This window comes from Bradysia coprophila, assembly GCF_014529535.1.
Source record: "Bradysia coprophila strain Holo2 chromosome X unlocalized genomic scaffold, BU_Bcop_v1 contig_128, whole genome shotgun sequence".
Lineage (NCBI taxonomy): Eukaryota > Metazoa > Arthropoda > Insecta > Diptera > Sciaridae > Bradysia > Bradysia coprophila.
This window is the reverse complement of record NW_023503295.1, coordinates 222,090-242,612: the sequence shown is the minus strand read 5'-3', so window position 1 is coordinate 242,612 and position 20,523 is coordinate 222,090. Positions and strand designations below refer to the sequence as shown.

The following is a 20,523-nucleotide window of genomic DNA, read 5'->3' as shown; positions in this document are numbered from 1 at the left end:
AAATACTCAAAAAGTGACTTGAGTGGTAACGAAAAGTGATGTCACTGGAACGAAAGGTGAAAGAAAAGGTGTGAGAAAAAGTTGTTGTTTTGGCTCTGAAGAGTGTGACGTTTTAGGTCCTAGTCCAGCCCCTTGTGTCAGAAAAAGTCGGCTCGCTTGTTGAAAGTTGAAGGACCCATAATAAATGATCAGTTGATAGGAACTGACCTCTAATTACCTCAAGAATGACATAAATCCAGAAAAAGATGAAAAAAATCCGACACAAATGCGATAAATCTATAGGTTCTAGAGCTAGGAAGACTATGGAACATCAGGAAGGTACTTAACACGAATGGAATGTATATGGAGCAGTTAGTTATCATCATTTAAAACACTTTTGGTGTTAAATTGTCGAACTGAAAGTAGTTAAGTGCAAAAATAAGGTTTTTTTTACGAGTTATACAAATTTGGGTATTGAATTGCATCCACAACATCCTGAGCTAGTTTTGTGACTAGGATTCAATTCTAAAATGTTGTATACAGGCTATTCTTCAAAATTCATCAACAAAAATTGACTATGCGTCACTGTTTTGCTCATAAATAAATACTAAATAATGTTGGAAAATAACAGTTCAAGGAGTCGTGGAAATCCTGGTTTATATCTCGACATCCAGGAAACGGCGTGAAGCTCGCCGGTCAGCATTCGAAAGGCACTGACTTAAGCTTTATAAAAAGCCGACATTTATTGGAATCAGTTTAGAATTGACGATGTGAGGTGAACTCAAAGTTTAAGAATTGTCCTGGTCATTTTTTGGGAAGATTCCTTTATCGACGCCATTTTGTTTTACAGAAAAAAAGTAGTTCCACGAAATCAGGCTTTCAAAGAAAAAAAGAATTTTTGAATAAAGTTATCACGTTCGGAAGATATTTGATTTTTAATTTTTTTATATAAACCGCTTTTTCGGCCGGAAAAGCGATTTTTCATTTTCCGGAAAAAAATTAGTTCCACAGTTTTTCATGCTCAATCCCATGAGATAAAGAAAAAAAATCGAAAAACTTAAAGTGGGCGGATTGACACAAGGGCCTGAATGAAAAAAATTTTATTTTCAATTATCTTTCCTCCAGATCGGGTTTTCACTGTCAATTTCACAGTTAGTGACGAGGTTAGGGATCTTTCGAGTTTAAAAAAAAATCAAAACGAGTGGTTGGCTAAAAAAAGGAATGTGATAACTGTTTCCCGATTATCACTCAAGATCAGGATCAATATCGAGGGGCGGAAAATTTGCGTTGACAAAGGATTTTCAAAAAACAAAATCGTCTGGGCAACGATTCTCGTATTTTCGTAACTTGACAGTTGCGTGTATAAAGTAAAGTCCCATTAGATATGTCAAGTTACGAATTCCTAACGTTACGAACGAATGAGAATTGAGGCCCTGAGGATTTTCAAAGGTCTTACCAGGATTTTCTTTGCCGTTCTTCCTCGATTTTCAGCGATTTTGAGGAATTTGTGAACTTTGTTGCATTTTTAGGTCTTTTTTCTTCTAGAAAAAATACCCTATTATGGCCGGTTTGTCTGTCTCTCTGTCTGTCTGTTCCACAAATTTGGTAGTTTTGGTAGCTCTCAGTCGGTAGTTGGTATTTTTGGTAGTTGGTAGTTTCGAGCTGGATTGACATTCAAAATTGCAAAGCCACCATGAGCATATCAACACCAGGCAAATAATAATTATTTGTTATCTGATCACCGATAGCTCACAGTTAACATTGCAATTCGAAAATTTGGTAGTTGGTAGTTGGACTACCAAGGCTATAATTGACTACCAAACGTAATTTTTGGGGAAGAGATGTTTACTATTCGAGAACTACGCACCGACTGACGAAATTATTCTACATGCTCGCCTATTTAAAGTTTAATTTATGGTAGTTGACTACCAAACTGGTAGTTGAATTCCAAATTGGTAAAACGTTAGTGGAGATGTTTACTCTTCAACAGCTGGATATCGACTGATGAAGCTATTCTTCCGCCTTGCCTACAAAAAAAGAAAAAAGAGAGGCTTTAGCCGGTCTATTCTTAGGATTGTCTGGTAAAAGGATTTTTTGGTTTTCAAAAATTTTCAAAGGATTCTTTTTGACTGACAGTTGATTTTCTAGTCCGTTGCCACTCGCTGATATTTTCAATTGTTAGAATTTTGGAGTAAACGCTTTTAATTGAGAAATTTACACCGTTCGCAGCACTGTTCGTACTACTGCTGTACAACTTACATGACCAAGCATGAAGACAATAATTAAACTTTTAACGGTCCAACGCTTTTGATTAGAATTAATTTTATTTTATAAATGGCACGTCCAAGTGAAAAGTGTTATACGAAAATAAAAATATTTTTAAACCGATTATCACACGAAAACAATACAATTGATCCAGCAGCATTTGAAGAATTTTGGATAAACGATAAATCTATCAAAGCATTTTTGATTCGACCGCAACGCTCCGGCCCTCGAATATTGTTCAAACGTTCTTACGAAAGCTCCACTTTGGCTTCGGTTTTGGTTGGTCCTGTTTGTGTAATTGGTACGAAGCGTTCCGAATTCTGTTGGATGGCCGGCTTCAGGGGAGCGGTTACAGTCAATACACCATCCGAAGACAATGTCGATGAAATATCATTCGGATTGACGCCGGCTGAAATGTTAATGAAAATCCATTGATATGCAACCCACCAACACACAATCGACAACAAAACACTTACGAGGCAACTGGTAACGACGAACGAAATGTCGGGAAATGAAGCCGTGTTCGTCAGCTTTTTCTTCGTGTTTTCCTTCGACGATGATGTGTTTTTCGGTTGTTTTCACGGTTATTTCATTGGGAGTGAATTGCTGAACATCGAGAATGACCTGAAAACGATTAAAGGTGAGTCACCGCAATTTTACCGAAATTCATTTCAGTTGGAAATGAAAGCACCGCATTGCGTCAAACGAATAATAATAAAATTTGGAAATCGTTCAAAAATTCGAAAATAAAATTTTCACCGAAAATAACTCATCGCATTCAACAACAACAACAACAACAAATTGAGAAGTCGAAACGCAACCAAAAATTAAAAGTGAAATTTTACACCACGAAATTGGGCAAAATGAGAGTCGCTCACTTGAAACTTTTCCTTGTCAAAATTCACTGTCGATCCGGACTCTTGTCGTTGCAAGTTGCGATTACCCCACGGCCGAACGTAGCCACTACGTAATACTGACGGTGTTGTATTCCAAAACGATGAGATCAAATCATCACGCTTGAGTCCCGTACCGAATTGTTGGTCCAACAATCTGGACGACCGGAATGGTGTCTCACCCCAATCATCCCACCAATCGCGAAACATTAACGGAACGACGGACATTACTTGTTTAATGCGATTTGTTCGTTTGATCTGGAAATTGTGCACACACTGGTTTCACCTTTGCCGTTTCAACTTGTTATGAGGAAAATGTGAAACGACCGCTTCTTTTTATAATATTTTTCGTGGTGAATTTTTAACGTAAACAAAATCTAAAAATGGATTTTGATGTATGGGAGTTTTCGTGTATTCTCGAATGAATTGATCAAATTTGCATATAGAGGATCGTCTATGTTGGTACACATCAAAGTATATTAGTTTTTCCGAGGGGGGAAATCGATTGCTGAAACATGTCCCACACCTACCAAATGCTTATTTACATTCCACAAATTCCAATTCTAATTTCCTCCTCAAAAATTTGAATATCTTTCCGAAAAGACCATTGGCTTCCGCTGAGTGATTTACCCCCCGAGTTTTTCCAACACTAAACGATGCTGCCGGCTTACTCATTCGTTAGAAATTTTCGATTCTGTTCGACGGCAACGTCGAGACTCGTCGAGAACACCAACACTGATTTGGGATTGTATTGGGAATAAGTGTGAAGAAAATTATGTTATTAAAATTTCTGAAATGATGAAACACACAGCTGAAAATGATGCACCCGTTTATAAATAGTGAAAATTGGAAAGGAAAAATTTTAATGAACGCTGAATGTTTGTAATCAAATTTATTTTGGTTTGTTTGTGCCGATGTTTTTTTGTCAATTTAATTTATGATGAGGAATCCTTATTTTTATTAAATTACTAACGGTGTTTCAGGTGTAGCCAATGTAGAAAATTGTAAAAAAAAAAATTAAGAGTAATATCGCCAAATCTTCAGGTGATTTTTTTAACTTTGGAAACAAGCGGTCTCCGATTTTAATGAGTGATAGCTCGTTGGATTCGTCTTTCAATTCTAGGAAACAAGGATCTTTCACTTTTTCTAAAAAAAAAATTGGTTTCTGGGAAAAGCGTTCAAAAGTGAAGACATGTCAGAGGGTGCCGAAAATAACTCGACAATAACTCAAGAAAAAATTAGTTTAAATTGTTTGTAATGTTGTACGAATGTCGGACTTGGAAAGACCTACAGGTAGAGTATACGCACCGCTTGGTGCGAGGATATCCACGATGAGGCGACATAACTACACGGTCAATATCGTCAGGAACGATAGTATCGTTTTTTAGACGATAGTATCGTCCAAAAAACGATAGTATCGTTTTTTAGACGATACTATCGTCTAAAAAACGATATTATCGTCCAAAAAAAGAATCATAAAACTTACTGACATATTTCTGGCCAAGACATTCTTTAAATCGATTTTTCACCATGAAGACCACAACCAGATCTACAATTTTCTCCATTTGGCAAAAAATGAGCCATCATGGCTTCATGGTGAAAAATCGATTTAAAGAATGTCTTGGCCAGAAATATGTCAGTAAGTTTTATGATTCTTTCATCCAGGACGATAATATCGTCTAAAATTATAAATTTTAAAATATTTTCAGGACGATATTATCGTTTTCTTGACGATATTATCGTTTAAAAAAACGATAATATCGTTTTTTTGGACGATACTATCGTTTTTTTGATGATACTATCGTCTAAAAAACGATATTATCGTTCAAAAAACGATAATATCGTTTTTTTGACGATAATATCGTCCTGGATGAAAATATCCGCTGGACGATATTATCGTTATTTTCTTTTTCTGAACAAATTTATCGTTATATTGGACGATATTATTGTCCTGAGCGATAATTTTTGGGACGATAATATCGTTTTTAATTAATTAATTTTTTTAAATTTGAGATGATAATATCGTCCAGGACGATAATATCGTTTTTAATTTATTTAAAATAAAAATTCTAGACGATAATATCGTCCTGGGCGATATTATCGTTCTGGATGGTTGTTGAAGACGAAACACAAAATCTTATAGATAAACACCTTTTTATAGACGGCAAATATATATTAAAAATTGGTTCATTTGGTTCCGAAAATTTAAATTTTATATAGAAAAATTACACAGACTAATTATGAGACGATGCGAGAAAAAAAAAATTAACTCCTAAGTTCCGACACCGTTCCGGCGCCCGGCTCGCATTGCGGCCCTCCGCTTCGCCCCGGGGCAATGGGCCGGATCGCTCGGCGTGTTAAAACGCTTTTTATGTACAATCAAAGATGGTATTCATTACGTAAAAAGATGAATTATTTAGGGACGAACTAAACGCCTTTTTTAAACACTGATGTGTAGGTGTTTTCCTCTGGCAATTGTTTTTCGATATTTTGGAAGAGAATTCGGTTCTTGCTGCACCTCTGAGTAAAATTGAGTCCTGGACAATATTACCACCCAAAACTAAACGATAATATCGTCCTGGGCGATATTATCGTTTTTTTAAACGATAGTATCGTCCTGGACGATATTATCGTTTCAGAAAACGATAATATCGCCACGATATTATCGTTTTGGACGATATTATCGTACAGAAAACGATAATATCCATTAGATTTTCTAGAACGGTAATATCGTCCAGAAAACGATAATATCGTTTTTAGAATCCGCAATAAAAATTTGGGCCGTCTGTCCGTCTGTCCGTCACGTCGATATCTTGAGTAAATCAAATCCGATTTCAAAAAAAAAATTTTCCCTGAAAGATAGTCAAAATAGTGAGGCTAAGTTCGAAGATGGGCATATTCGGGTCGGCCCTTCGTGAGTTAGGGCCACCTAAGTGATTTAAGGTCTTTTGGTGATATTTATGACAGAATAAACGATGGAAATGTAAATGACACGGCAAATGATAGGTATTGTCAATAGGGCCTTAGAAGTGAAAAGCTACTAGGGCCCTATGTGTATTTTACATAGAACTCGAGTAAATTTCATCCGTTTTTCGTAATTTTTGTTTCATTTGAAAGATAATCGAACACCGAATAGAATGTTGTTGAAAAAAAAATGAAATTTGGGTCCTTGGACTAAGGCCGCTACTAGGGCCCTATGTGTATTTTACATATAACTCGAGCAAATTTCATCCGTTTTTCGTAATTTTTGTTTCATTTGGAAGGTAATCAAAGGCCGAATAGAATGTTGTTGAAAAAAAAATAAATTTGGGTCCTCGGACTAAGGCCGCTACTAGGGCCCTATGCGTATTTTACATACAACTCGAGTAAATTTCATCCGTTTTTCGTAATTTTTGTTTCATTTGAAAGATAATCGAACACCGAATAGAATGTTGTTGAAAAAAAAATTAAATTTGGGTCCTTGGACTAAGGCCGCTACTAGGGCCCTATGTGTATTTTACATATAACTCGAGCAAATTTCTTCCGTTTTTCGTAATTTTTGTTTCATTTGGAAGGTAATCAAAGGCCGAATAGAATGTAGTTGAAAAAAAATTAAATTTGGATCCTCGGACTGAGGCCGATACTAGGCCCTATGTGTATTTATCCTCAATAAATTAAAATTTTAGGGCTATTTGAAATTTTTGTTTTATTTGAAAGGAGCGTCGTACGGGGCTTCGTAATTGCGCTATGCGCAATTTCTAAGGTGTACACATTACATAATAATTTTACTTTAACTACTTTAACCGGCGCATAGGCTTACGGTCAAAGTAGGGTGACAGACGCACTAGGGTCACGTACGCAATAGATATACGGGTTTGTACGGGGCTCAGTCGCAGCAAACGCTCCGACTGTTCTGATGGCTCGTTTTTTTATAATTTTAAAAAAGTTGATTCTAAAAAGTCTAAAATATAAGAATATTTTTTACATTTTTAATTCCTAATGTCCCAAAAATTCTTACAAAATTCTGAAAACTAAAAGCAAGATAACTTAAAATGATCGATTGTGAAGATTTTTAGCGTATCGTGATTTGAAAACGAGTATAGAACTAAATTACAAGCTTTCGATCGATTTGTATTACATTCACAATGTTTTTTCGGTGTATTGATCTAGCGCTCGCACGTTTGCGGTATGTAAGACTATACTGGCTATCAAATCTGGATACACTCAGAGTCGGTCATTTTAATTTGCTTCCACTTTATTACAAATTCTTAAAGAATTCAGAATTTCGTGTGATATTTGTTCATTACTGTGGACTAATTGTTCAGTAATCCGGTTTTAGTGTTTAATTGGTCTAGATAGCTCATTGACAGAAGTGATCAGAGACCGCTTGGCTAGCTGTTCTAGATGAATGATAGAGATGTGCGGATCGCCCGAATTTTAACCACCCGCAACCAGACTTTCAAACCCGACCCAAAGTGTGGTTCTGGTCTGGTGGGCTTCTAACTCAGTCGGGTCGGTTGTGGTCGGGGTTAATTAAAAGCTTGTGCCAGATTCGTAGGAAATAAATGACAGCTGATAAATTCTAAAGACGCACGAAACTATTTTTCAGTAGATGGAATCTGTTCAGTTCAATATTCTTCTACATCACACACACACACTCACATCATGCCAGGATTGTTTTGTGTTGTAAGGAATTGTTTTGTGTTCGGGTCGAAAAATTACGGGTTTTGGAAGTCTGCATTCGGGCGGGCTTGGGTCTGGTGGGTTTCCGAAAAAGTCAGTCTTGCACATTTAGAAACACACTGGTGAGAATAAAAATGCGATGCATTTTCTGAGACTTTATTTAAATCAGAAAAATAAACAAAATCATTAATTTTGTGTACATGCCACTTTCTATCGTTCAACTATATTACGGCCGATTTACATAGATGATGGTCATATTTTCAATTTCCATTTTTTTTTCTCTTTTTGTTGGTTACTATATATAATGTGGAAAATTCTTTTCTTTGAAAGAAATGATTCGATTAAAAAATATTTATATAAAAAGAGAACCCCATTGTGCTACAGTCTATCAGACGTTGTTATTCATAATAAATAAATAAAATTTACCAATTTCTAATTAATTTAATAAATTAACATAAATTTGATTTTAGTTTTTTTTTTGGTTTTTGTTTTTAAATTGATTACAAATCTTGATCTTCTTCACTGTTACACTCAGACACATTTAATATAATAAATCTTTTCTGCACAATTTATATTTTGAGCTATATTAAACTGATGAGTCTCTCACTTTATGCTGTAGAAATCGTTTACACATCTATAACGTTGTCGTTCGTCGTTTTTAGCTCCATTATCGCAGTTGCTTTGAGTTTTTCTTGCATTTGCGTTAACATGTCTTGCATGCGCCGAATCTGAAATTAATGCAGAAAAAAGAAAAGTTAGGTTGACTTGGTTTTCTTTTTCACTTTTTTCGTTGTTTTATTGCATCTACATCACCACATACGTCACTTAGATTTAGATCGAATTGCAATTTTTTCGATTATTTTTTTTAGAGCAAACTTATTACGAAAGAAAATTAATGCCAGGCACCGACCGTATTTTGTAACTTATAAGAATATGCTTAAGAGTGATATCGCCAAATCTTCAGCGGATTTTTTTAACTATGGGAACAAGCGGTCTCCGATTTTAATGAGTGATAGCTCGTTGGATTCGTCTTTCAATTCTAAGAAACACGTATCTTTCACTTTTTCTAAAAAAATTGTTTTCTGTGAAAAGCGTTCAAAAGTGAAGACATGTCAGAGGGTACCGAAAACAGTTTTTCGACAATAACTCAAGAAAAAATTATTTTAAATTGTTGTAATGTTGTTCGAATGTCGGCCTTGGAAAGACCTACAGGTAGAGTAAACGCACCGCTTGGTGCGAGTAGATCCACGAGAGTTATGACTAAAATTGTAGTGAATGTTCGGAGAGTCCGCCTTCTCTTCGATGTTCCACGAAACTGAGTATGGGGTGTTGTAGCTGACCTCACCCACTATCGTTCCACATAGTCCTTAATCTGACTGCACAGATGATACTGGTGTAGTTCTGATAGTGCATTCGTATTTTCCAACTTTATTACACAATTCGAGAGTTATTTCAGACATAGGCAGAAGAGAGAGATTAATAGTGAACTTTGGCAGTCACTTAACGAAAAACAATTGCTGTACCTTGTGATGTACACACCCTTAAAGGTGCTTTCAGTCTAAAAAAAAAAATTCATCCGTTTACAACAAATGTTCATCCCTTTACGTAAACTCCGCCTACATTCTATTGTCTGAACACATCTGTCAAGTACACGGATAAACTAAACGGACGACTCTGAATTGGGCTTCAATCACAGGACTTACTGGCCATAGTGTCAAAATTGACATTAGAACAAAGAATTCTGACAATTTTGACACTATACGTCGCGTCGTCGCTTTCTAAATGGCTAGCTATTCGTACAATGAATTCGATTGAAACTTCTCCATCTGAAATTCACCCGCTAGAATTTCTTTCTTTGAACACTGAGGAAATCTTAGAAAATTCATTAGGTCTGCACACAACCTCAGTAAATAAGACCGTGAGACTTAATCTGAGCCCTCTAATTTTTTGGATATTTTTCTCATTTTCGGGGACGAAAAAAGGATAAAAGGAAACATGCGCCGTGCGTCATTAATTTTGTTTTTTTTTCTTTCGTTTTACTAAAATTCTGTGCGAAGCGTTTTTTTTGATAATTTGCAGTGTGTGTTTTGTTGTTTAATATTTACCTCTTCATCTTTCTGTAACAGAAGTCTGTCCGTTTCTGTGATACTTGTATCGTTATGTGACGATATAGACTCTCGCTTTAATTTACCTCGTTCCGCTCGTTCCCTAAGCGCATGCTGTGAAATCTGAGATATACATTGTGCCCGGAAATTCTCATAATGCACGTCCTGTGTGGTATCCTTCAGGTCTTGCATATGTGTCGAAATCAACATTGTGCGTAGTTTGATGAAGTCGCTGTGATTCGGATTTTCCACTACAAAATGCAAATAAATTGTTGCCGATTAGATTGGTGGTTCGTGCCGAATTCTAAACGGATTCAGTTGAATTTACCGTCAACTACACCCCATGGATACTGTCGTCCTCGAACCTTTTTACCGGCAACTTCAATAATGGTATTACTACCGACAACAGCAAATGGAATCGATGCTTTAAGCTCACGGTCTTGCTGCTTGAAGTCTTCGTCTTCATCGGAATCACATTCTGAAAAAAAACGAAGAAGAAAAAAAAGTGAACGAAACTGTCAGCGCAGAGACTACGGTAAGTATACCTGGAAATTGGTACAATTGAATATTTTGATTTTCAAGGTCCTGTAAAATGCTCTCCTTCAGCTTTCGTATTTCTGTCGTTGTTAGGGCGTCAGCTTTACCAATCACAAGGACTATGTTCACTTTTTTGTGCAACCTTCGTATTAGATCTAGGTCCATTTGTCGCAAACTGGAAGACAAATTAATTTGAATTTATCTTTTCTTTCGGGAAGAGGTTGCGGAACCATTTCGGAGCGCGCTAGTCTTGATTCATGAATGAGAGGTTAAGGTATCTGTACCGTCCACAATTTGCCAACTTGATCTCTCGAATGTGAAGCGAGAGCATAATTGGAGGTGGAACAATAAACGGTTGGAAAGGGTGTGTGGCTTAAAATGACGTGGTTGTTAGTCGGTGTCTGTGCGTTTGCGAAGGTTACGCTTGAGAGACACTTGAGAAGAAAAAGTAATGAGAAGCTCTGGGTAATATGGTCCTTTATATAGTAAAATGCATGTTAAAACAATTGAAGTACAAGATTTGAAATCAACAGATTTGATCTATGAAAGTAAGAGAGTCTGTAATAATACTTGCAACTTGCCGTCTGTTGCAGATTAATAACTTTGGCTCGTTCCGAGCCTCAGAAACGACCTAGACTTTAAAAGACAAAACCAAAAACTTTACCTCCAAAAGTCGAAATCTTACCAAATCAAGACTAGCGCACAATGGATATTTCCCAGTGGCAATATCAATAAAATTTTCACCTGTGTCCGTACGGTGGTACGAAGTAAAGACAACAATGTACACGATTATCTTGTATATTCCTTCTGTTAAGTCCGCTCTCGTCAGTAAAGTATTGCCGGAACTGTAAACAAAAGGTAATTATGCCGTCGTGTCACTAGACAATAAAATTGAAGTTTTACTTGTTCTTCAATGTAGGAAGTGCACACTCTGAACGAATCTTCTGAATTTACTGCATCACCAAAGCCTATATGAATTAGATATTCAAGTTAAAATCTTTCCCATTGTCCACCAATCACTAAACCACTAAATCAATTACTAAGAAAACCAAAACCGTTGAAAAATACACACCTGGTGTATCGACAATACTCAGCCGGAGCCGAATTCCTCGCTCTTCGATGTCCATGGTCTTCTTTTCGATTTTCGTTGTTTTGTCAATCCTCTCCAGTGCACTGGGTACCACTCGATTTTTGTATAAATCACCCAAAAATAAACTGTTGACTAATGTGCTTTTACCGAGCCCCGACTCGCCGACTACCATCAATGTGAATTCGAAGCCCCGTTTCACAGATTTTCTGTGAACTTGTTCCGGTAATGTGGCGAAACCAATGTAGTCTCGATTACCGTCGGAATTTTGACGATAACCTAAGAGAAAGGAGATTCACTTCAGTTATTTGATCGTTTATTTGCGTAGACCCATAGACCGAAAATTTTTGTATAGTAAATACCGTGCTGTCAATAAGTCGTCGGACATCTGAACAATAGAATTCGTTTCCACGACTTTTTGACGGCTCGGTAGATTCGCATACATGCGCTATTTTTCGTCATATAACTGTGCAATTAACGACATAAAGCAAACCAATTTCTGCAAATTTTTATTGAATATAAAAAGTCTCTCCGACTCTCGAAGAAAAGCTCATCGGCATCTGTTCATGATATGACCTAATAACCACCAGATCGTATATCAATCGTAAATCAATGAGTATACCATAAATAGAGGAAACTTTCCAGCAAAGCAGTAAAACAGATAATACTTTAGGGAAAACTTAAACGTAAGTTTAAAGCGAAATAAATTAATTGCCACATGCGGTGTAAGTGATTGAAATTTATCTATTTCTGTGGATCAAGTTGATCAGAAACGCACGATTGAGTTTGCCAGTATTACATGTAATGAAATGAAATTACAATGTTGTTGCAGAATGAATGAATTACGTGTTCATTAAACGGTTTCTACCCCATGCGAATATTGAATATCACAAAGGAATGAACCGAAAATTTTCTTCGTGCAATGACTCATTTTCGCAGGGGACAAACTGCTATGAAATGGTCAACTTTCGCATGGGATAGGCAATAAAATATTGTGCTTAGAAATCGTACTTCCATTTCCGGTATGCTTAAGTCAGAGCAAAAGGTAGAATAGAGGCATTTTGGGCTATGACCGGATGTAATGAAGTCAATTCTTTAGAAATCGATAAATATTCTGAGAATTTTTCTTTTTAAAAAAATATCGTCTGACAAATGCACCATTACAGCATCCATTTTAAAATTTACTTTTCCTAACTAGTGTTGAAATATCGCGATTTCGTCGCGTATTCTTAATGTCGTTTTTAGGAAAAAAGTTGTTCCTAACTTATGGTGAAAGGGTTTTTAGCCCCGTACGAAGTATGAAGGGGCTTATAGGATTACGATGCCGTGTGTAATTGATGGAATTCGAAGCAGACGGTAAGGGCAAAGTGTTTGCCTACGTTCATAGATAACGAATCCGCAATGAAAATTTTGTCCGTCCGTCCGTCTGTCCGTCCGTCCGTCCGTCTGTCACGTCGATATCTTGAGTAAATCAAATCCGATTTCAAAATTTTTTTTTCCCTGAAAGATAGTCAAAATAGTGAGGCTAAGTTCGAAGATGGGCGATTTTGGGTCGACCCTTCCGGAGCTGGGGCCCAATAAGTGCCTAACTGTTTTTCGACGATATCTCCAGACATTTAAGCACTACACTTGTAAGTGATACGTCAAATGAAAGGTATTTACAATACCGATCGACAAAAAAAATTGTTTATAGAAATTGGATGACCGACTCGTGAGCTAGACCCCTTGGTGTGAACTAGGTACAGGGCGGCAAGCCGTTTTTGCTTGTAGGTTGGCCAAATTTGAACGTATTTAGATGGATTTTGCTTTATTAGATAGGTATTGACCGTACCAATCAGGAAAAAGTTTATGAAATTCGATTCACCGGAGCGTGAGCTAGGTCTCTTGGAGTGAGCTTATATGTGGCTACTCGGCCGTACAGTGAAGGTGGTGTTTTTTGTTAAAATCTCGAGTCCGAATTTCAATTTTTTTTTGTTTGAAAGGTACTAACGAATGTAAAGCAGCCGTACTACTTTCCACCTCCTAACAAAATGGCCGTCGGCCGCCATTTTGGATTTTTGTACAATCAATATAAATCGGTGAAAATGATACTTACTTAATTTTAGGTCAATTCGAAATTTGTGTTACATTTGAAAGGAACGTCGTACGGGGCTTCGTAATTGCGCTATGCGCAATTTTTAAGACGTACACATTTCATAAGAATTTTACTTTACCGACGTTTACGGGCGCAGTAGGCTTACGGTAAGAGTAGGGCGACGGACGAACTAGGGTCACGTACGCAATAGATGTACGGGTTTGTACGGGGCTCAGTCGCAGCAAACGCTCCGACTGTTCTGACAGCTCGTTTTTAGCAAATTCCATTCCAGAACGCGTCTCCGGCTAGTGGTAAACCACTTATTCGCTAAAAAAAGCCTTTCAGCATGCGTCAGAAAAATAACTGTTTCTCAAGTCAGTGATGAAAATTGAAACTTTCGTTGGCTTTTTTGAGAAAAACGTTGCAAACACCTCGGTGATAAATACTTTTTTTTAGGCACACGATGTGTACTGTCACACTCAGCCAACGGCCTCGAGTGACAATCTTCACCGCTAGTGCCTAAAAACGAATTTGTCACTCGGTGGCGTAAATAACTATTAAAAAGGTCGCAGAGGTGGAAGGATAATTCACGCAGTGAAAATTGAGTAAACTAACATTAAACTGAACGAATGTAGTTTCGAAAATTCACATTGAATCACGATGGCTGCATGCACAGCACTGCTCCGAGCATGAACATTGAATTCACAAGTGTCAAATTTGGAGACTTCAGTGATAAGACCCACAGCCTAGGATTGTTTGTATGTTTTAATTCATACAACTAAGACAAATCTTTACAAAAGAAACGCAATGTCTACGGCGATTTCATCAGTCTCCGAATATTTTCTATGTTCATGCTAGAAGCAGTGCTTTGCTGCATGCCATTCAAATTTGTTTGGAGAAAAGTAAACATTCTTAAGTATTCTGAGGGTTGTGGCTTATGAGCCTCTAGCTTGGATGCATTTCCTTCTTCAGCCATCAGACTTTAATGTATGGTTGATTATACAGCACAGCCGTTTATATATGCATGCACGCTATATTTGTATAAACGTAACCCGCTATTTCTTATGTCAATATAGAAAGCTGAAGCTAAAGTATATGTACCATATAGTAGTCAAGTGTGTCTACTCTGCTAGAATATTGCCACTCTATGCCTATAATTACGAATAGAGATGTGCCAGGTAATGTAGTTACTATACACAATGCAGGAGATTTTGTTATTGTTAGACTACTTAAAGGGTAAGGGTGTGTTAGCGCGATGCTATATGTCTCTTTAAATTGTAGATGAAGTCTTTGTAACGGGACACAATATATATATATACATGATGTAGTATATGACACCCACTATCAGTCGTGTTTTAAATCAATGACCTGGGACTACTCTGCACAGCAAGCATCTTTCTTTGATTAAATACGAACTCATTTTCAATCGGCTCATGTATTACATGTTCAACTTTTTTATCAAACATGTACTTTGGATACGCCTGCACAGGTTGGTTTGTATGGCATACGTACACATATACATCACGGGATGTTTATTGTTTTTTTCTTTTCACATTCAATAATTTCCCGAAGCTCTGTGCCATTCAAGAAACTATATTGACTTTGGAGTAATGGAAATGGGTCCGGCCCATAAATTATCCGTTTGCCAAAGTATAAATGAAATCTTACCAGCCATTTTCTCCAACCAAAAGAGTTGATAGTCTCACAATCGAATACCCGTTTTTTTCTCGATAACAATCACTTTTTCATGCAGAAAACAAAACACCAATAAATCGGCTGTAGCTGTTCACGTATCAATTATCGCATTTCCATCAGTTTAATGGACCGGAACTAATTTTAATTTTTGTGTTTTTTTCTTTCCTTCAGAAATTTGTGTACATTCAGAGAGTTTCTCGTTGTAAATTTATCGTTTTTGCCAAAAATTTAATCAAAATCCAATGCTGGTATTATCGACACTGAGGTTTTTTTTTTGTGATGTTGAATTTCGAACGAGAAGAAAAACGTTCCCCTCCGAAATGCGCGAATGTTCAATTGCGTCGACTCAGTAACTACACCCTTCGAGCACACGCTTCCAGCAGCATACAATTTACGATATCGATCGATATTTAGGGGTGCCGTTATCATGTGCAACATAATGTTTGTGTTGTTGGTGGTGCTCGCTTTGTCTCGTGTGTGTGTGGGCACAATTTTGTATGAATGAAATGGAACGATGATTTTAGTCGACTGCGATTTTGAGTGCTCACCTTTTACGACGCGTAAAATATCGTATACTAAGTCGAACACGTCGACGGCAGCAAGAAACACAACACAGTCGTACACATTTAACGGAGAGATTAGTTTTATCATTTAATTCTGTAATGCAATCGAAATGTATGCACAGCAGAAGATAAATTTGTTTGCAGAAAGGTGAAAAATGTTACGAGCAACGAAGTACGTACATTTCGCTCTTACGTACTTCGGTTGCGATGAAAATAGCTATTTTCGAATCGGTACAGAACAGGATATAGTTCATACCGTCCATGTTTGTAACAACTTACCCCCTGACAAATTTCGCTGTTGTATTAGCAGAACGGAATATCCTTCGTTAAAGATGTCCACTGTGCCTGATATTCGTAACCCAGTTATCGGCCCATTTAATTGTACCAGAATTTCAGTTTCCACATCTCTTATCTCCAAGCCTGGCAAACATTCCCCATAGGTAGACATCCGAATGTAGAGTGCTTCAGACCTACCCGCATTACGTTTGATCTTACAGTTGTGGTAATAATCTTGAAGTATCACTCCGTTTCACTCCAAATTCTCTGAGGAACTCGTCAAGTTTATGTGAACATTGCACGAAACAATAAACATTTGAGTATACTTTCGGAAGATGTTAACTTCCTTTGACTCTTACATTTGTATGGCAGCATTGCCTTAATGTGAATTTAATACTTAGGCTTAATGTATGAGAAAGTTCCACTCCGCGTAAATATTCCGAATAGTGAGAATAATGTGGGTGAAAGCAACGGTACACCGAAACAAGATGAGTTATTGTACGATCACATTTAACATTAAATACACAAGCCAATTAGAATAACAGGCTAGTATACTGCGGAAGCAGAAGAAGAATAAGAAGCTTAATCTCTAGAAAAATGTTTTAATGTAAATAACTGGTTATAAACTGTGAAAGATTTGAATCTGTTGCAGCGTAGCTTGTTTGTGGCAAAAAGTCATCAAAATGAAGGTAGTCGTTATCTGTAATCTTTTACTTCAGTAGTATCAACAACGAATTGTTAAGGAACAAATTGTCTGGGACGTCACATGCGTCGACACATTGGCAAACATAGCTAACGCCGACCCGTACGAAACACCTATTCGTATCAAAAGCCTTTAATGTGAAACTCTTCATTTCTCTTACTTCATTTTCTTCTCTGCTGAAAAACTATTCTCCCTTTAAAATCACTTACAGTATCCACTCTTTGCCTTGTTATCATATACAACTAAATTGCCGGAGGCAATATAGACAGCCCCGTACGAAGACAAATTTCATAAATTTCTATTTAAACAGCTATATACCGCTATATTTAACTATATTTCACTATAAATAAACATTTCACAGATAAATATATGCTATTATATAGCTCTATATGCCTGTATATAGCTCAATATAGCTGTATATAGGTATATATATATGTCCGTATATGGAATCCCTGAAACCCCACACACATAACAAATTATTTCCATGTTAACAGAAACTCTCTAAGTATCATTTTTCCCAAGATATTTCTATTTTACTAAAATCCAATATGGCCGCCGGCAGCCATTTTGTTAGGAGACCGGAAATAGTACCGACGCTTTACATTCGTTAATACCTTTCAAACAAAAAAAAATTCATGAAATTCGGTCAAAATTTACTCGAGATATTGTCAAAATACACCACGTTCACTGTACTTCCGAGTAGCCAGATAAGAGCTCACTCCAACAGACCTAGCTCACGCTCCGGAGAACATAATTTCATAAAAAATTTTTTCCCTGATTGGTACGGTCAATACCTATCTAATAAAGCTAAAACAGACGAAATATGTTCAAATGTGGCCGACCTACAAGCAAAAACTGCTTGCCGCCCTGTGCCTGTTCCACACCAAGGGGTCTAACTCACGAGTCGGTCATCCGATTTCCATAAACTTTTTTTTTAAAATTTTGTGAATACCTTTTATTTGACGTATCACTTACAAGTTTAACGTTTAAATGTCCGGAGATATCTTCGAAAAACCGTAAAGCACTTATTGGGCCACAGCTCGGGAGGGGTCGATCCAAAATCACTCATCTTCGAACTTAGCCTGTCTTTTGACATTACCAAACGGGAAAAAAAAAGAATTTTCAAAATCGGATGCGTTTTACTCAAGTTATCGTGCAGACAGACAGACGGACAGACGGACATTTTTTTTTCGCGGATTTGGCATCTCTAGACAACCACAATAGGTTTGCCCTTACTCAGGGAGTCCAATTCGACGTGTTACAAACGTATGCGTAAACCTATAAGACCCCAGTACTTCGTACGGGTCTAAAAAGTTATCTTCGTGTAAACAATAAACCCGGACAAGCATCAGAAAATGCAGCAAGGAAAAAACATAAACTACACGAAGAAATTAAACACAACTACCATTTCGTTGCTTTCGCTGTAGAAACAATCGGTCCATGGGCATCGGAAACAATAAAACTCATCCAAAAAATTGGTCGCAAATTGATCGAAACTTCAGGTGACAACAGATCAAGACATTTTTCATACAAAGATTATCTCCTGATATTCAAAGAGGAAATTACGAATGTATTTTAGGCACCCTTCCAAAATCAGACAGTTTAAATGAAATTTTTTATATTTAATTATGTGACAAACGATTGTAACTTATAGAATTTAAATGTTAAAATAAACCCTATGAAGTGGGAAAAAAAAGGAACAAATTTACCTGAATTTATCGAAACTATCGCCAGATGTAGTTAGCTCAAACCCAACCGGAGACGTAGTCGAAATGAGCAAATATGCTTAAACCCAGGGGCGCCGACTTCTAAGGACAAGCGAGGCTCGGGCACCACTACTCGAATGATGAGCACCACTACATCTTTCCAGTTTTAATTGAAAGAGCACCACTACTCCCAGATTCGCTTGTTGTATGAGCACCACTACTCCCAAACACAAGTCGGCGTCCCTGCTTAAACCTCAGTTTTTCAAAATCAAAATGTCTAGTATCAATGCACTTCAAGCATCAATGGTACTTTAAATCAATGAAAGTCTAGAACAGGTATGGTCGATCGGCGAATTCGTCTTAAACGCACTCATATTTTATGTCAAAATAATATGAAAATGAGTGTGTTTAAGTACGAAAATCAAATTTTTATGTCCTCCGGGCGGACAATAGACCATACCTCCTGTTTTACACTTTCATTGCTTTAAATAGGGTACTGACAGTGTTTCACACAACTGGAAAACACTGTAAAAAACTATCTTATACAATATAGTCCTATATTTGGCAGCTGTCGACTAGGATTACTTTTGATTGTAGTGCGTTGCTAGTATGTTTCTTGCTTCAAAATTTGTATTTTTGTCGATTTTGCTGATGCCAGGATGCCGATTATCGTAAATTTTAGAATACACAACTTGACAGTTGTGACTTTGAACCTAAGAGTGGATAGATTTGTAAGTTTTAAGGGGACAACTGTCAAGATACGAATGCTTAAACTCACTACAATCGGCGCACATGGCATAGATTCTCGTAGCGTTCGTAACGCTAAGAATTCGTAACTTGACAAGTACATGCATAAAATCCCATAAGAGCTGTTAAGTTACGAATTCTTAAAGTTACGAATGCCGATTCTCATACGGTCTTTAAGAATTCGCAGCCTTTCAATTTTTCAAAATCCATTTCGTTGCCCTTTATCCATACAAATATCAAAAGGCCCTTCGGGAAACGCCTGATCGCCCATAAGGCCAGTCCGGCACTGCGTAACATTACAGTTCCTATGGGATTTTGTACACTAAACTTTCAAGTTACGAATATTTGGAGTAACGAAAGGGCTAGTAGTAATTTCGCGCTGTATGGGCGCGAAATTACACTATTAAAGTAGGAATCTCGCGCCACGCGAAATTCCTACTTTATTAGTGTAATTTCGCGCCCATAAGGAATTTCTTGCTGGTAGGAATCTCGCAACGTCTCAGTTGCGATGCAGGCATCCTAACATTTTGTAAAAGGAAAATCAACTTTTTCTGAGTAAGGATACCGGTATCCTTGATACAAAATATGTGTATCTCAGTTGGGATACCGGTATCCTAACGTTTTGTAAAAGGAAAATCCACACTTTCTAAGGATACCGGTATCCCTGATACAAAGCTCTAGGGTGTTAGAATAAAATTCGCATCTCCAAAATTTATGTGCCTGATACTCAACTGAATCTACCGCCAATTTATCGCCAGGTACTCGTAAAAATTCTCTAAATCAAGTTAGCCATTGAAAAATGTATGGGCGCGAAATTCCACTATAATATGTGTAATCTCGCGCGGCGCGAAATTACTCGTTACCAACGAAAGCATGAGAATCAAGGCCTAGGAGTTCATAATGGTAAGCTTATTTTTGTCGTCGCTGTAGTTAACTGATATCATGTTTTTGCTAACTTTTTTCCTTATTCCATGGTACGATTCAATGACTCGAAATCTATCTACCATTTCGGAGTGCTTTCTCAAGGTTACAGTAAATGTAAACAAGCAACAATACAATACCATATAGCGTCTCTTTCGTTTCATCACAAGAACTGCATTCAAACAGAAGTACGCGAAAACCAACCAGTTCCGGCGGCATCGACTCAAACTCAATCGACGAGATTCTTTACAAAGCCATCAACGCAACACACTGATAACAAAAGCGATTCAATGAACACACACAATGTTAA

At 37.2% G+C, this 20,523-nt stretch overlaps 2 protein-coding genes and 1 long non-coding RNA gene across 5 annotated transcripts; 1 reads left to right on the top strand and 2 right to left on the bottom strand.

The window, feature by feature from the left end:
- The first annotated feature begins 1,593 nt into the window (after positions 1–1,593).
- On the top strand, positions 1,594–19,750 carry LOC119067706. Its single transcript, XR_005085995.1, has 3 exons — positions 1,594–1,603; positions 6,837–6,840; positions 19,653–19,750. It is a non-coding gene; the product is annotated as an uncharacterized LOC119067706 (long non-coding RNA).
- Positions 2,280–3,459, bottom strand: LOC119067694 (protein lethal(2)essential for life). The gene is made up of 3 exons (XM_037170818.1): positions 3,123–3,459; positions 2,721–2,868; positions 2,280–2,653 (listed from the first exon to the last, which is right to left on the bottom strand). The coding sequence occupies exons 1-3, from the start codon at positions 3,363–3,365 to the stop codon at positions 2,493–2,495; spliced, it is 552 nt and encodes a 183-aa protein (XP_037026713.1). The 5' UTR covers positions 3,366–3,459; the 3' UTR covers positions 2,280–2,492.
- LOC119067682 (septin-2) lies at positions 7,940–15,963 on the bottom strand. Of its 3 annotated transcripts, none has more exons than XM_037170797.1 (8): positions 15,846–15,963; positions 11,514–11,807; positions 11,345–11,409; positions 11,186–11,286; positions 10,450–10,616; positions 10,233–10,382; positions 9,905–10,155; positions 7,940–8,527 (listed from the first exon to the last, which is right to left on the bottom strand). In XM_037170797.1, the coding sequence occupies exons 1-8, from the start codon at positions 15,946–15,948 to the stop codon at positions 8,426–8,428; spliced, it is 1,233 nt and encodes a 410-aa protein (XP_037026692.1). In that variant the 5' UTR covers positions 15,949–15,963; the 3' UTR covers positions 7,940–8,425. The 3 variants fall into 3 exon arrangements, with proteins under 3 accessions (XP_037026692.1, XP_037026693.1, XP_037026695.1); XM_037170798.1 differs by having other exon boundaries at positions 9,991–10,155; XM_037170800.1 differs by lacking the exon at positions 15,846–15,963 and adding an exon at positions 15,271–15,833.
- Positions 19,751–20,523: the final 773 nt, after the last annotated feature.